This window comes from Sparus aurata, chromosome 20 (assembly GCF_900880675.1).
Source record: "Sparus aurata chromosome 20, fSpaAur1.1, whole genome shotgun sequence".
NCBI classification, from domain to species: domain Eukaryota; kingdom Metazoa; phylum Chordata; class Actinopteri; order Spariformes; family Sparidae; genus Sparus; species Sparus aurata.
The window spans coordinates 2,572,257-2,587,644 of NC_044206.1; the positions used below are offsets into that span (position 1 = coordinate 2,572,257).

At 42.0% G+C, this 15,388-nt stretch overlaps 1 protein-coding gene across 1 annotated transcript in view; it reads left to right on the top strand.

Moving 5' to 3' along the window:
- Positions 1-710: 710 nt before the first annotated feature.
- LOC115571184 (caveolae-associated protein 1-like) overlaps positions 711-15,388 on the top strand; it is a 34,450-nt gene continuing 19,772 nt past the window's right edge. Inside the window, exon 1 of the mRNA XM_030400332.1 lies at positions 711-1,557. Coding sequence (XP_030256192.1) covers positions 1,027-1,557 — 531 coding nt within the window. The 5' untranslated portion in view covers positions 711-1,026. The remainder of the gene's footprint in view (positions 1,558-15,388) is intronic.

Sequence of the window (15,388 nt, forward strand, 5' to 3'; positions counted from 1 at the left end):
GTAACCAAAGATGCTTTGTGAGCTGTATTTTAGGAGGTGTAGGATCCAGTGTTTTGGGAGCTGAACCTATGCCAGAGACTAAAAGTCAGGATATTTCTGCTTCTGCTACTTTGGATTGTCTCTGATCATTCTTTCTAAAATCCATCTTTAATCTCTCCCCATCTTTATGGAAGTGCAATACTAACTTCAACCGAAGCACCAGGAGGACTCTATCTCATTCAAAGTCCTGCAGCCAGTCTTCACGCTGCATACAGCACAAGCCTGAACACATGACTCCAGTCCTTCTACAGAAACACCTCTGATAGATTTCATCATACTGTCATTTTGTTTTGAATCTTAGCTTCTTTATGTCCCTTTTCGTCCTGGTGTCTTTTTCCATAATAAGTCCAGCCCTGCCTTCCATGAATTGAACACACTCTGCATAAAAGGTAGAGCAGGGATATATCCTGCCTGACATTCCTCCTTCTGCTCTGCCTCAGCTTGTATACAAGCAGATCAGTGCAGCTCTGCTCTAACTATTCCAACCATGCTGATGGGACAAGGCTCAACCAGAGGGGTGTGTCCCTGAACCACTGAGGGGCCGGACCAACCAGTGTAGGTGGAGTTGTACTGATGTGTGTGTGTATTCAGGCAGGAGATGAGGGAGGAGTTTGAGGAGAGGGGGAGAGTCCAGTGGAAAAAAAGGAGGGGTGTAGGCTGGAGAGAAAAATCCCCACTGGCTGTAGTTTGACTGGAGGGTTTCACTGCCTGGTGTGGCATTCACATCCTAACGCTCATGTGGTAACATCCAGCATTGCTTGGCTTCTCCTGCTCACTGGCCTGATTCCAGGGATTTGGAGTAGACAGGACAGACAGACAGAGGTAAAGAGCTGGAGAGAGAGAAGTAAGTCTAGAAGTAGTTGGAAAAAGAAGAGACTTCTGGAGCAGAGAAGAAAGGGTGAGAATCAAAGAGTCGATCAAGGAATCTAGAGGAACCAGTGGTGAAGAAGCATTGATTAGCTGACTGCACACTACAGATCCACTGAAATGGCAGCCATGGAAGCACTGGAATCCTCAAGTGCCCTGCTAGAGCCTCAGACCCTCACTGAGATCTCAGATGACGAGGTAAACCTCCCACCCTCAGACGATGAAGATGATGCCCTTGCTGCAGCCAAAAAAGAGCTGTCCACCATGGGCACAGAGGGGGATGCGGCAGAAGACAAGGGCGAGGCAGCGAAGCTTGACCAACAGGTGAACGGGGTCATGGTTCTGTCTTTGCTTGACAAGATCATTGGGGCAGTGGACCAGATCCAGCAGACCCAGAGCGGGCTGGAGGCCAGGCAGCAGGAGATGGAGCGTTCTGTGACGGGTATCCAGGGCGAGCTAACCAAACTAGCCAAGAGCCACAGCACCACATCCAACAGCGTCAATAAGATGATGGAGAAGGTGAGCAAGGTGAGCGTCAACGTCAAGACAGTGCGGGCCACCCTGGAGAAGCAAGGAGGCCAGATCAAGAAGCTGGAGAACAATGAGGCTGAGCTGCTGAAGAGACGCAACTTCAAAGTCATGATCTACCAGGTGGGAGTGTGTGTGTGTGTGTGTGTGTGTGTGTGTGTGTGTGTGTGTGTGTGTGTGTGCATACATTATACATGAGGGGTTGTGGTTTGTCTGTGTGAGGTTTAAGGTTGTGTTTGTGTACTGTGTTGGTTTGGGGATGGGTGGGGCACGCTGGTGAACCAGACTGGTGAATGAAAGTCACTTTACTGCCACACGATTCACCAAAAAATCCCCATAAAAGGCTTCAGTAGTGGTTTAACAGGACGGTTGGTTTGCTGACGATGTTAATCAAGTCGTTGAGGTTGAGGGATTTCAGGGAGTTGTTAAAGGTTACCTCAAAGTACTGCTGGCAAGTGCTCAAGTAACAGGCAGTGCTGTCTCCCATCACTGAAGCAACATGCCACTCAGAAAGCAACGCTTTTCCCACCACAGATAATATTTTAAAAACACTTTCTGTCTTCTACTTTATCATATGTAATCAGCCCAAGTAAAAAATATTCAATATATTTATATGAGAGTGTTCTGATCTGACTGCCAGCCATCCACCTCGAACACACTACATTACAAAGACAAGTTGATGTATTGTATATCAATAAACGATCTTACACTATAAGAGAGCAGCTCTGGCTGATCAGGCAAGCAGCAATGAAATGTACAGTATGAGCAGTAACTCATATGTAGTGTGTTCACTTTAAAGTTTTTACACTGAAAAAACAGATACAGGATCCAATCTAACGTTTAGAGAAGATGTGAGACACATCTGCACCTATGGAAACAATTCCCGGATACATTACTCACACTTATTTATCCAACAGCACTACGTCCAGTCATGTTCCAGTTCGGAATGTGCTACATTTTATAAAATAATACCTAAATACAAAGAACACCAACACCTTGATCATTTTTTGGCATATAGAGGCACACCTCATTATGTTGTAATACAGCAGCACTGATCATGGGTGTATGTCTGTGAGTGTTAACCTTCTAGCTGTTGTTCTACACCATCCCTGCCCCACCCTTAACCTACTGTACAATGGTTCAGCACTCAGTATCCACTACAGGTGGCCTCCAGATATTTTCCTTCAATAGCACAGTATGTATGGGACTAAAGACTACAAGCCTTCACATGTGAGCCAAACTCACTGGCCGCCCAAGTCATACGGAATCTATTCGGAAAGTCATTTCACTCTTTTCCTTTTTTTAAACAAAGTTGGAAAATACCAAAGGCTAGTTCAAGGTCCTGTTTAAAGCAGAGTGTGGTAGCATGAGGAAGGGACGTGAAGGAGGAGAGCTCTGACGGACAGATGTTTCACTTAAAAAGACAGAGAGCAAGCTTTTTTCTGCAGGGGAGTAGGGCTCCCTGTTTCTTTTTTTAGCCTGTGAGGCTGCAGTGTGATGTGTAATAGCTTGCAGCTTTTTGCACAGTGGCGCGAGAACATTCAGAGTTTCCACCCTTGACTCAGACATCATGGCTTGGACCGACCTCCCTCTCTCTGTTCCTCTCAGTCTCTATCCAACAGCTGCACAGAAATCAAGTGTGAGCTCCATCTTAGGCAACTCAGTATATCTGAGAAAAATTGTCTATTCTAACAAACTTACACAATAGATTTGGCTTCCTTTTCCTGGCGTACCGGCACAAAATTGAATATGTAAAGATCCACAGATGAGTAGGGCAAAGCTCTCAGTAAGAAAAAGCTAATCTCCTTCATCACATCGGAAGGAATTTGATGACTGAGCTGTTTCTCAATCTGAAAGGATCATAAATCAACATATTAATTAGTATCTCATACTAGGTCTTGAAGTGGGAGTTTTAAGTTTCCAGTACAATCTACTTGAAATGCCACACAGTGAAAAACAAAACGGGTTGCGATGGTGCTGGTGTTAGCCAACTGCTCGGGCCCCTGTGGCAAGATAAACTCCCCCTGAAATGCCTATCTCTGGCTCCCTCGCTAACTCAAAACACTGGCTTTGTTTGTGGTTGCCAACTATGACATAACGTCAGATTCATCTTCATTAAAAGTGCAAACCACAACGTGTTGTTCTGTTTTCAATTTTCTCTGCAAATCTGTTGCCCTTTAAGGGCAGATTCTTTCAAAATCAGCAGTGAGCAGAGTGAGACTCTACCAACTCCCCCAGTCAGCTGGAACAATGTTTATGTGGCTGCGTGGATTATGTGTCAACACATGAATAGTTGGCCCTTGCTAAGACTTATTAGTACTATTGACTATCTCCTTCATGCACAATCACCTCAACGTCAGTCAAACTGTTTGAACAGTGTGGGAGACCGCTACGTAGTAGTGAAAGTCTGTCCTTCTAATGGGAAGATGAACAAAACAAACTAGGCTGCAATTTTCAAACTGCTGTGAATCAGGTTTCATTAAAGGCACAGAGTTACCAAACCAAGGCAATATTATCAGATAGTAATATTATGTTAGTGTTGATCATATATGTGTACATGTCGGACATATAAGAAGAGAAATATCAAAGATATGTTTGAGGTCAATCAGTGTCATTGTTCCATCCAACTGTTTTCATCAGAAATGTTTACCATGTCATTGTTGATATTTAAAAATGAATATTGACAGGTACTGTATGCTGTTATCAGAAGTCCTCATCCAGCATTAGTTATGCTCTTTTATATTCTTTATGTTGGTGTCCAATAAGTGTTGGGAATTAAAATGTCCCAAGCACACAGGACTACAGCTTGTTTTGAACCTACCAAGTCTACACTATGACAGAGCAGGGCATACATAGATACATTGAAATAGAATAAAATGGAAGGACTTAGATTAAGTACAAGAACATCAAAAATGTACTCAAGTACAGTAGTTAAAGGGTAAAACACCAGATTTACTCATTAAAGTGTATCCACAGGTCTTGGGGAGTACTACTGCATATGTCAATAAAGTATTAAGAAACCTTTTGTGGCTCCAAAAGAAAGCTGCAAGTAATCTGATAAATTGCCTCCAGTGATGTCACTCAGTAGGTAAGTTGCATGGTGGGTAATTTACGCACCAGGTTTTGTAAAGGAACATGAATGTGCAGAATACATAAGGTACTATTTCTGGTTCTGCTGAATTAATTTGTTTTAAATTGTCCATGATGAGTCCAGGAGTGTTATATGAGTGCACTAAGATCAGTGGACTGCTACTCAGCGTTGACTATATATATATATATGCTGCTGAAGTTCCCCTAAAAGTGGAGTCACCCTCCAGAAGTTAGATAGATGTTTACTCTGACAGCAAGGATCTCCTCATATACAGTGACAGCAACATTTCCAAATAGGGGTCCTTGGGAAAAAAATATCTTCCACTTGGGATGTGTGACCTACTATCAGTCTGATAGACACATGCAACCTAGCAACAGGTCCTGTTTTCGGATCTGTTTTCTGTTTTCTGACAAAGTGCTTCTCACTCGTCAGTATGTGTGGGGCAGGAAATGCAGGTTGAGATTGGGACAGCCCTGATTTATACCGCTCTGCTGATAATAAAAGCATGCTGTTACCCAGAGGTGTTTACTGTTACAGAGGGCCAGTCAAACAGGGAGGACACAGCACGAGGGCTTTGTAGTGGAGCACAGGGTGTTTAATCTCTCCTTTATTAGTGGCTGTCGACCCGCCATTCTTCACTCCACTCCCTCCTGGGCCCCTGAACAAGTGTGGTCCTAACACTGATGGGACTTATGTCTCTATTAATCTTATTTTCTTATGACAACCTAACGTCAACAACCTCGAATATGATAAATATATATACATCGTAATAGATATATAACCTCCTGGTAGTTCGGAAGATTTAGTGATCTGATTCCACACAAGCATCCATAGATGTGTTTCTTTCTGGTGTCAGGAGAGTTATACCATTACTTGAACTCTGTGGCGTCACATAAGTCAGATTACATTCTTTTTTTTTATTCTGCTACCAATCATCACAATATGAACTCATCTTAGTCAATGCAAACCAAAACCATCTGTGGTTATTGTCAACAATGCAAACAACACCCCAGACTGTCTCTGGTATGCTGGACGAGCTCAGGCTACTGTGTGATGTGTGAGGGGAAACTGATCAGTTGGAAGTGACTGGCTCCCTGTTAGCATGAGCAGATGTCCTCCTCTGGGAGTGTGTGGTTGACTGTGTGTATGTATGTGCCTTTGACTCATTAAAGCCTGGGTGTCCTATAAGTCTAAGGCCATATGCTGCCAGAGTACAGAGCCTGGTGCACGTCCTGTACCTGGGATGTGACAGCTCTACCCTACAGGTATGGATGGATATCAGTAGACTGAAGCGGCATTAACCTGTAGTTTCTTAACCAATGGATCAAATAAATATTTGTAATGTTATAGGTGTAGGGACGGGCAGTAGTCTTCTTGTCCAGCACCACACTGATGACAACACTGAGTAAGCAACAGTGTTTAAGAGTTCAGCATTCTGCAGCTCAGACAGACATTTTGTCAGGAGTTGAGGTGGACACAAGCACAACTGGGAATCAATGCTAATGTGTGTCAGTATCTGCTGAGTAGCTGTTTGCTAACAACTGGTGATTCTGTAACAAGGTGTTTTCAGCTTGTTACACGAAATGAGAGCAGCTTTAATCAATCCACAGAATTAATCATTTACATTTAACTTTTAGTAATTCAGTCAATAAGTCTGTAGTTGCAGCCTTTAAAGCATTGTGCTGACAACACACTTCACCAGTAATTCTCCTGCCACCTTGTCATGTGGTTCTTATGGCTGTTACATTATAGTGGGAAAGGTCTTCCAATGATTATTAACAAGGGCAATCTATTGGTGCTATTTCAGTTTTATTAAGAGTGATGGAACCAGTAGATAGCATACAGCCTGCCCATTACTTCACCATGTAAGTGAGTCCATTTACTGGACGAACCAACTCAACAGGCTGGTGACTTTAACTTTCACTCTGGACATAACACACACAACAGTTTTTGGGATGAGGCAGGCTCCTTTAAAGACACATATTGGGGCCAGACTAGGTGAAGTTCAGACATCTCCCTCAATCTCTCTTTTATAATGTTTTAAACTACTTTTACTGCTACGAGCCAGTATATCTCCATTACTTTTAATCTGCACCACCCACTGCCCCACTGTGAATTCCTTTGAGGAGAGAGCTGATTGAAATGTGTTTTGTTCCCCATGTTAAGAGCTCCTTTGTATTTCCTCTATGTTAAAACAACTGTAAATAGTTTTGCCTTTAGAAATGTTGGCAACATGTTGTCATGACTTGGTTCATTTGAAGCATACAGAGACTATAATGGCCAAGCTACCACGAGGCTCTGTGAACAGTGTCTGTGAAGAGTTGTCTGCTGTTTGTTGGTGAGTGCTCCAGTATCGTAGGGACAGTAGGCTGAGCAATACACATACAAGCTTCCTGTAATACTGTGAGGATGGTTGAATACTATACGTGGGAGAAGAAGAGGGAAAGATAAACTGGAAGAAGAGGAGATGTCCATCCACTTTGTACAGGGAGTGGATGGGTGTGTTGCTATGAAGAGCAGGGACCATATTTAGACAGCTGATTCATTGCACAGGCATCCCCAGCTCTCCATACTAACCTCCTCCTGCCTCCTCCTCACATGGAGCCAGTCACAGCCCTGTTCCTCCCTCTCCCCTGCTCCTCCACCCACCAGAGTAATTCACTCCACATCATGTCCTCCTCACCCCGCCCCACCCTGCACACCATCCCTGCTCCCTTACTCCTACATTACTCCTTCTACTTCTTCATTCTACTATCTCTCCTCTTATTTGACTATTTTCCTTTTTTGTGTGGATGTTTTAAAATCCATTAGATCTGTTCGCTTGATTAATGAGACCTTTTGGTAACACTTTCTATGAAGCCCACTCTTATAACGCATTATGATGCAATCATAATACGGTTATAATGAGGTTATAATTATTTATAACTGGTGTTATAATTACTTATACATGTTCATGATGTGTTGTAATAACAATTATAAACAGATTATAATTTTTTTTCTATAATGTTTTATAAGGGTTCGACCATCATAATGTATCATAAAGCATTCACTATTATTATACTTTATAACGTGATTATAATTCATTATAAGTATTATATCAAATAATAGCCGTATGAGAGTGTATAATGCTTAAACAGTGGTTATAAACCATTATAAGCGGTCATTGGATGCTTTAAGTAAAGTGAGGACATTCTGGTGGCATCCAATGACCTCTTATAATGGTTTATAACCACTGTTTAAGCATTATACACTCTCATATGGCTATTATTTGACATAACACTTATAATAAATTATAATCACGTTATAAAGTATAATAATAGTGATATAATGCGTTCACGAGAGATTAGTTATACTACTTTATGATACATTATGATGGTCGAACCCTTATAAAACATTATAAAAAACACATTATAATCTGTTTATAATTGTTATTACAACACATCATTAACATGTATAAGTAATTATAACACCAATTATAAATCATTATAACCTCATTATAACCGTATTATGATTGCATCATAATGCGTTTTAAGAGTGGGCTTCATAGAGAGTGTTACCAATCTGTTAATTAATCTGAAATGACTAATTCAAAGACATCTGCAATAAAATATGTTAAACAATATTCAGATTTATGATAAGCAATTCTGAAAAGCGTCATGTGCCTGGACTTAATAACTGAAAGGAAGGGTCAAATCTGCAAAACCATAGCAAGTAAGAAGCTTTGTGCTCTGTTAGGGAGTCATGTGGATAGCAAGTAATGAGCCTGCTGAATTTATGTTACTACAGGAACTCTTAATCTCTCGTTGATCTGGGAAATTCCAGTGTTGCTGCAGAATATCAGATTTCAAAATCAACTACTTTTAAGTGAATGACTGCACCTGACGGATCTGAGAGTGACTGAGAGTACAGCTTTGCTCAACGTCAGCAGCTCAGGGCAGAAGTGTTTGCTTATAAGCTTTACTTCAACAGTTTAACCCTACGTTGCATATCATGTATTATTCCTAATTTGACAGCGGAGTGCAATGCCTAAAACACAAATAAATCTGTCTCTTGGGGCACTGTTTAATCACAGCGTCTTTCTTTCATCTACTACTTCTCACCTTCTAATGAATCAGGATCTGGGACTGTGTAAAGAATATCACACAATCTGTCAATCAACAATCAAACAGTCAAAGCCAACACAGCGGTTGCCTCCACTCTCCACACACTCCAGGATAATCAATAGCACCTTGTCAAACTGCCATCACATTTAACTTTGATCACAGCTTCATCCAAATAACTTACAAATGAGGTATTCTGAACATTTTGTCCTTCTGGTTCATCTGGTTTAAAAAAATTGAAACCAGATCTGCAACATTGTACAGTATACATTTCGCCCACAGCCTGGGAGCCATCAGACTCCCAGTGTAATGTTTTGCATGTAAATTCATCAAGACTGGACCCATTCTTCTCACACAGGTCGGTCCAGGCCCATATATGGACATGTGAGGCTGAAATATTCCCAGCTCAGTTTACAGACGAGATTGTGTGAAACATTGTTTCAGCTGGGAGCAGGGCTTTTTGGTGGAGTGTTTTTGGCTCTGGTACAGCAGGTATGGCCAGTGTGCTTGTCAGGCAACATGGTCAGGATGTTGTTGAAAGCTTGTTGATGAAATGAGGAGATAGGAGAATAGAGTGTGTGGTGGAGGGAGAGAGGATAAAGGAGACAGAGAGCAAGCTAAGAGAGGGCTGAAGGAGACGGAGAATAGAAGAAGAGAGTTGTCTAAAAATAGCAACCATCACATACTTGTTTGATTGTGAGAAGGAAAGGACCTTTAGGAGATGGTGTTCCTGTTTGGTTCTGAAGAAATGTGAGGCTGGTCTGAGACAAGTGGTGCTGACATCCAGCCCACAACATCAGTTTGTTTGTTTATGTGTGACGCTCAGACACTTGCCAGCCTGAATCCTTGTTATTTCTTGTTATTTTGACAGGCATTGCTTCTCATCTTTGTCAAAATGTTTCTCTATGTTCCATTTCTTATTTGAGTATGTCTTAACTGCCTGCAATCATCAATCATCATTTATTTTTATTATAGCCATAAACCCTTATGTATGGGAGTCCTGTCTTATTTTTGCTTTGGATTTTTATCTTACTCGTGACAAACCCACTCATGTCACAAGTCTTCCCCGGATTTATCATCACAGTCCTATTGATCAAAATGGTGTGCCTACATTACCCACAAAGCAACTCGACCACTGACAATTGAGACGATGCTTCTAGTGGTTTCACCTTTGTGTGTGTGGCCATGTAAGGTTTGGTAATTGTCTGCTCTCTGGTGAAAACACGCTCATCGCAGACCCTTGATTTTTACGGGGGGTCGTCTTTTAAAAAATCCATTCAAAAAGGGAAGCCGTCTCCACTTGCAGACACCTCAAGGTCTCAGTCCCACTGCACCACTTTCACACCTTTGTATATTCAATAGCCTGTTCAAAACTTGGCTTTTCAAGATACCAAACCTGAACCATTTTTCAGCTGCGGTGAAGTGCATGACAAATCTGCTCTAATACTGCTCACTTGACATCAATAGAGGAATTATCTTCTAGATCCTTGTCTTACCCCAAATCAGCTGTAAATTCTATGTCGAAGCTTTTCCACATGAGTCACACATTGATGACTCATAGTCAAAAGCTATGGTTATTGAAAACATTAGTGTGTTTCCTCTTATGATTGCCGTCATATGATTCTAGCTTTGGCTAGTTACATTATGAGCCTGAACAGAGGAGCTTTTGTGATAAGTCGCACAGTTATAGTTCTATGATTATATGAATGTTTGAATCACTTCTTCAAATTATAGTTTTAATCTACAACATTTCTAAAGTTTATGGCATGTTCAATGATTATTATTTATAAAGTACATCCATCCATAGCTTGACGCAAACAGTTGATAGGCTGCGGGGATAATTGCCAGATCAGTCGTCTTTTTGATCACGCATTTAATGGAATTACAGCCTGGAATGATTGTCACAACACTGGTTGAGACACAGTGAATATGTACTGGTCATAGTATAAATGGTGGACATCTATCTATGAATACAAGGAATCTCTGTCTGTCTATCTGTGTGTGTGTGTGTGTGTGTGTTAGTCAAATATCTCTGCGGATCAGGATCACACTGACCTGAGACTTTCAACATGGCTGCTGCGTGGTTCAGTGGTGTGCATCTAAGCATATGCTTGGACTGCAATGATACCGTGAATACATTATTTCATAAATGCTTTACAAATTCAGCCGAGCATTGTCCACCGGAGCCACCACAGTCATGTGCGCACCAGAGCCAATCACTGCACACCGTGGCCACGTGCACACCAGAGCCAATCACTGCAGAGCTCAAGCCCACGACATACCTGAAAAAACAAGCGGATTCATACCTGCAGACTGCTGGACCGGGATTTTGCCGGCGGTTCGGTCCCGTTCTGTTCTGTGCATCTAAACTGGCTGTTGTGGATTAATGAGATTAAACGAGTCCGGACCGAATCTGTTTGGGTCTGAGGAGATCTGGAGACGCGCGGACAACAAAGTGGAATCGGAATCTGTGGATGTTCGTGTGTAGCTAGCCGCTAGCTAGCAGCTAGCTGCTAGCGGCTAGCTACACGGCCCACCTCCCGAGGCAACAGATCGGCCGCATCGGCACATCCAAAACCGGACCCAGGGTAAATAATGTCCGCCACGCTTTTTCGCGAACATTGCCGTCACGTTTGCTTTGTGTCTGGTGCAGAAAGAAACGGTAAAAATGACTTTTGTCACAAAAGTGTCCAAGCAGCAAGTTTGGTTGTTGAGGAACAGGAAGTTGTGGGAGGGACCTAGGCGGATGATTGACAGGCGACGACGGTTGGACAGCAATATTGAGAGTTGAGAGATTTGTGACATTTAGCGTGTTTGGAGTGTGTAGTTAGTGTGTTATGTAGTGTGTTTAGTGTGTAGTGGAGTCGGTTTTTCATTTAATGAGTCAGAACAATGAGAAGATGCTGAATGTGGAGCAGGCAGTCCAGCTCTCAAGGAGCACAGGCAGACCTGAGCATTGCCTGCATTTAAATGTAAATAGTTACATATAACTTTGTAATTTTTAAATGTATGCACAAATTTAGCAAACAACAATTTATATTTGCATTATAAGTAAAAAAAACTTTTTCTACTCGGATTTTATGTTTTTTTTTTGTGATTTTAGGTCCATTGCGTTAATACAGTTTGTCAAAATAAAAAAAATAACTGTACAGTCACACATGTGAGGTTGTGCTGAAAATAATGACACCAAGTAAATTTTTTAAGTTTTTAAGGTGAAATATAATAGCAAAATCAAAAATAGTCAAAAACAGCCAATTATACCCTGGAATATCGGATTTCACAACAAACCTAAATATACCTGACGTCCCACATTCAAACACAGCCTCATTTGGCCATCCATGAAAAAGCTCCTTAACCTCCCACTTTTTTATAGGAATACGCTTTTGTTACGGGCACTGCACTAGTGGTAGTTAAACAACAAACTTATCCCTTTAATGTCATTATTATGAAAAATATGTGCACTCATTTTGGGCCAAATTATTGTTCAAGACTGATTTAATTGTCTTGTGCGAGCCTGTGTTGTCACTGTATTCCCTCTGCCTCTGAAGCTATTATTGTCCCTCGGACCATAGTGCAGGCCCAGCATGGAATCCTTCAGGGATTTCGTCTTGTTATAAATGTGGATTTAAAGTGGAAACAGTCATTTTCCACTGCTGTGTGTCTGCCTTGCTTTGCTATATCAAGCTCTTTCACGACTTTAACTTATTGTACCAATGACCCCAAAACATCTAATTTGTTCAGTTTTTGAAAGTGTTACATTTCTCCACAGTGAGCCGCACAACTCAACATATACATATGTTGTTTGTTTATATTGACAATCAATTGTTCAACACACTGAAGGAAAGATGCTTACAGTTTGCTTTTCAAAAGTGAGATGAGAAAAAAGATACCTATATCATGTCCATGTCTGTGTGTTATGTGTAGAGCTGGCATCAAGCCTGGTTAGCCTAGCTTAGCATAGAGACTGGTCAGTAAGATGGACCTACCAAGACCTTTAAAGGAGTCATCACCTGGTTTTTTACATATCCAGTCCCTTTTGGATCGCTTTGGATCAATTCTTAAAACTTATTAGAAAAAAATAAAATAAAAAAAATCAAACATGGAGCTTGTTCTGACACTTTTTCATACCGCGACTTTCTCACGCGAGATTATGCGCGAGGTTTTGACCGGTCCGGATGTGCATTGTATTAATATGTAATGAGGCGCACGTTGATTGTCCGCAGGAAGGACAGAGCCGGAATGGGGGGCGAGCCTGCATGCACACACAGACTCCAAAACATAAACAGCCCCCTGTCATGGCGCACACACTAAATGACGAACCTTACGGAATTCAGGCATTTATGTACGAGCCAGAGTCGGAAACCGAACGGGAGAGTGAAGAGGCAGAGACGGTGAAGAGACACGTTTACAGCAGGATGTCTCTGAATGGTAAATTCTTTTTTTTTCCTTCTTACTTTTCACACTCGTGTTTTACATGTAAGACCTGAGTTTTAATGCTGGCGGTCACGATGTATGGCGTGAAAATGACAGAGAAATAAGCAGATTCGGCGTGCTCTTTCTGGCTGAGGACAGCTGTGAGCCGATGCTTATGCAAGTAGCCTCCTGTGGTAACGTCACCACAGGAGCAGAGTCAAAATCTCGTGCTTTAGGAACACGCACTACTGTGCGCTATTCCTGTTTGGAAAAAGAGCCAAAGCGAAAAAAATAAGCCACTTTCAAACTCCAGCTTTTCAGGCAAGTTTCAACAGAGGTCCAACAGCAATATGCATGATTTAACAAGAGAACTTGCGATTTCCGGGTGATGACTCCTTTAAAGCTTTCTAATTCATACGTTGGTTCTCATTTGTTTTTCGTACTCAAACAGAAATGTTAAAAAACAACAGTTTGAGTGGGACGATGTGAAATGCAAGCAATGACCCTACAGAGAACCGTCAGCTGACTCTGCAGTTCCCCGTGGCTTACCAGAGTTTTATAGGAAAATTCAGCTCATTGTTGTGTTGGTAGAAGGTCTGTTCGTGTTATTATGAAAGTGCCGGCCCTTTTCAGTTTCAAGCAGTGTCTATCCAGATTGTTCTGTGTAACCATAACAAGCCCAAACACACACCAGAGCTTGTTGAGTACTTCTTGAATAGCAAAGAAAAACAAGGAGTTACCTCCACATTTACGCGAACTCAACCCCTTTCTACAGTTATGGGGGCACTCTAAGAGTGAGAAAGCACAAGAAGCTTTGTGGAACACAGTCAGATCACTCTGGTATAACAAGTCATCAGGATTTACACTAACTTGTGGAGTCCATGCCTGCTCAGGTGCATGCTGTCATTAAAGCAAAAGGGGGACGTACCAAACACAAAGATATTCTGAAATACATAGATAATTTCACTCAAACTGGGAAGCTGGTATTAGCAGCATTTGGGCTAGTGGTCCCAGACCCTAATGTGTAGGCCTACAGGTGTAAAATATCACTTATTTTGAAAGCTTGTGTTGTTCCGACAAACAACTGGACAAAACAGAGAGGGGGGTCATGGAGTCTGAAAAATGTTTACATGGCAGGTCGTCTAATGAAAGATAGTATTGAGTATTGAGATGCAAAGTTTAATGAGCTTGTCCCATACAAGGCAGTAAAGTCAGGAAACTATAACCTCTGCTCTTTCTGCTGCTGCTGTTCTGATTTTGACCATTCTCCTTTGAGCCTGTCTCTCACACATGGCCTGAAACATCATGGAGGTGCAACACAAATAGCGGAGCTGATAAGTGAAAAAATACTTCAGTTTGTGATACAAACATGAAAATTGGCACAAGTGCTCACTATAACCCACTCTTTTGAAAAGTTTGGGTGTCCACGCAAAATTTCAAGATGGCCGCCATTTTTCAAGATGGCCGCCAATTGCACCGATTTTAGACCATTTTAGACACTTTCAGTGCCTAATTTTTTATATGTGGTCATGATGTTGACACTGACATTAAAAACTAAAAACTAAATAAATAATAAATAATAAAATAAATAAAAATTCCAGAGGCTACCTACCTACACCTCACATTTGCAGCTGCATAAGGCTGTACATGCCAGCCCAAGCCTGTAGCATTTGCATCTGTCATGGCAGGCAGACTTGCAGCCACATTTAGTGAGTTGTTCGCAACTCTTTGCGATGGGAGAGATGGCTGTCCAGAAGACTTTCCATTCCTCACCAACCTTTTCCCAACCCCAGTCAGCAGGACTCTCTGCTTCTGGCTGGCGCAGAATTGCCTGAGCCCATACACCTGCCTGATATGTTGAGCGTTTGGTGTGTTGGAGCAGAGCTGCTCTGGTTGGAGGGATGGCTTCATAAGGTCTCTGTTTTCTGGCAAATAGGTCAAGTCTGGCCTCATCTACACTGTCCAGAGTGCTTGACCTGTCATACATGAGAACCACAAACCTCTCCAGAATCCTCATGTCAGCATCCTCGATGGTTACTGGGTACTTGCTCAGTTTAGAAAAGACTGAGGTGGCTTCAGGAAATATGTTCCATGTTTGCCCGGCTGTTTTCTTTCCTTTGTTTCTGAAGGCTGAGACAACATCACAACCTGTAAATGCATGGAAGAATAGCATGCCTTTAGCCATCTCTGCACCAACATTGTTGTACAGGTTGTGAATACCTATCCATCGTAGGCTCTGACCTTGGCCAAGGACATCTGTGTCATTGGCTTTGACCATGATAGATTTGCTCCCCTGTGATGCAGCATATCTGGCATGGACAAAGATGCGCCTGTCTGCCTCCTCGTGAGA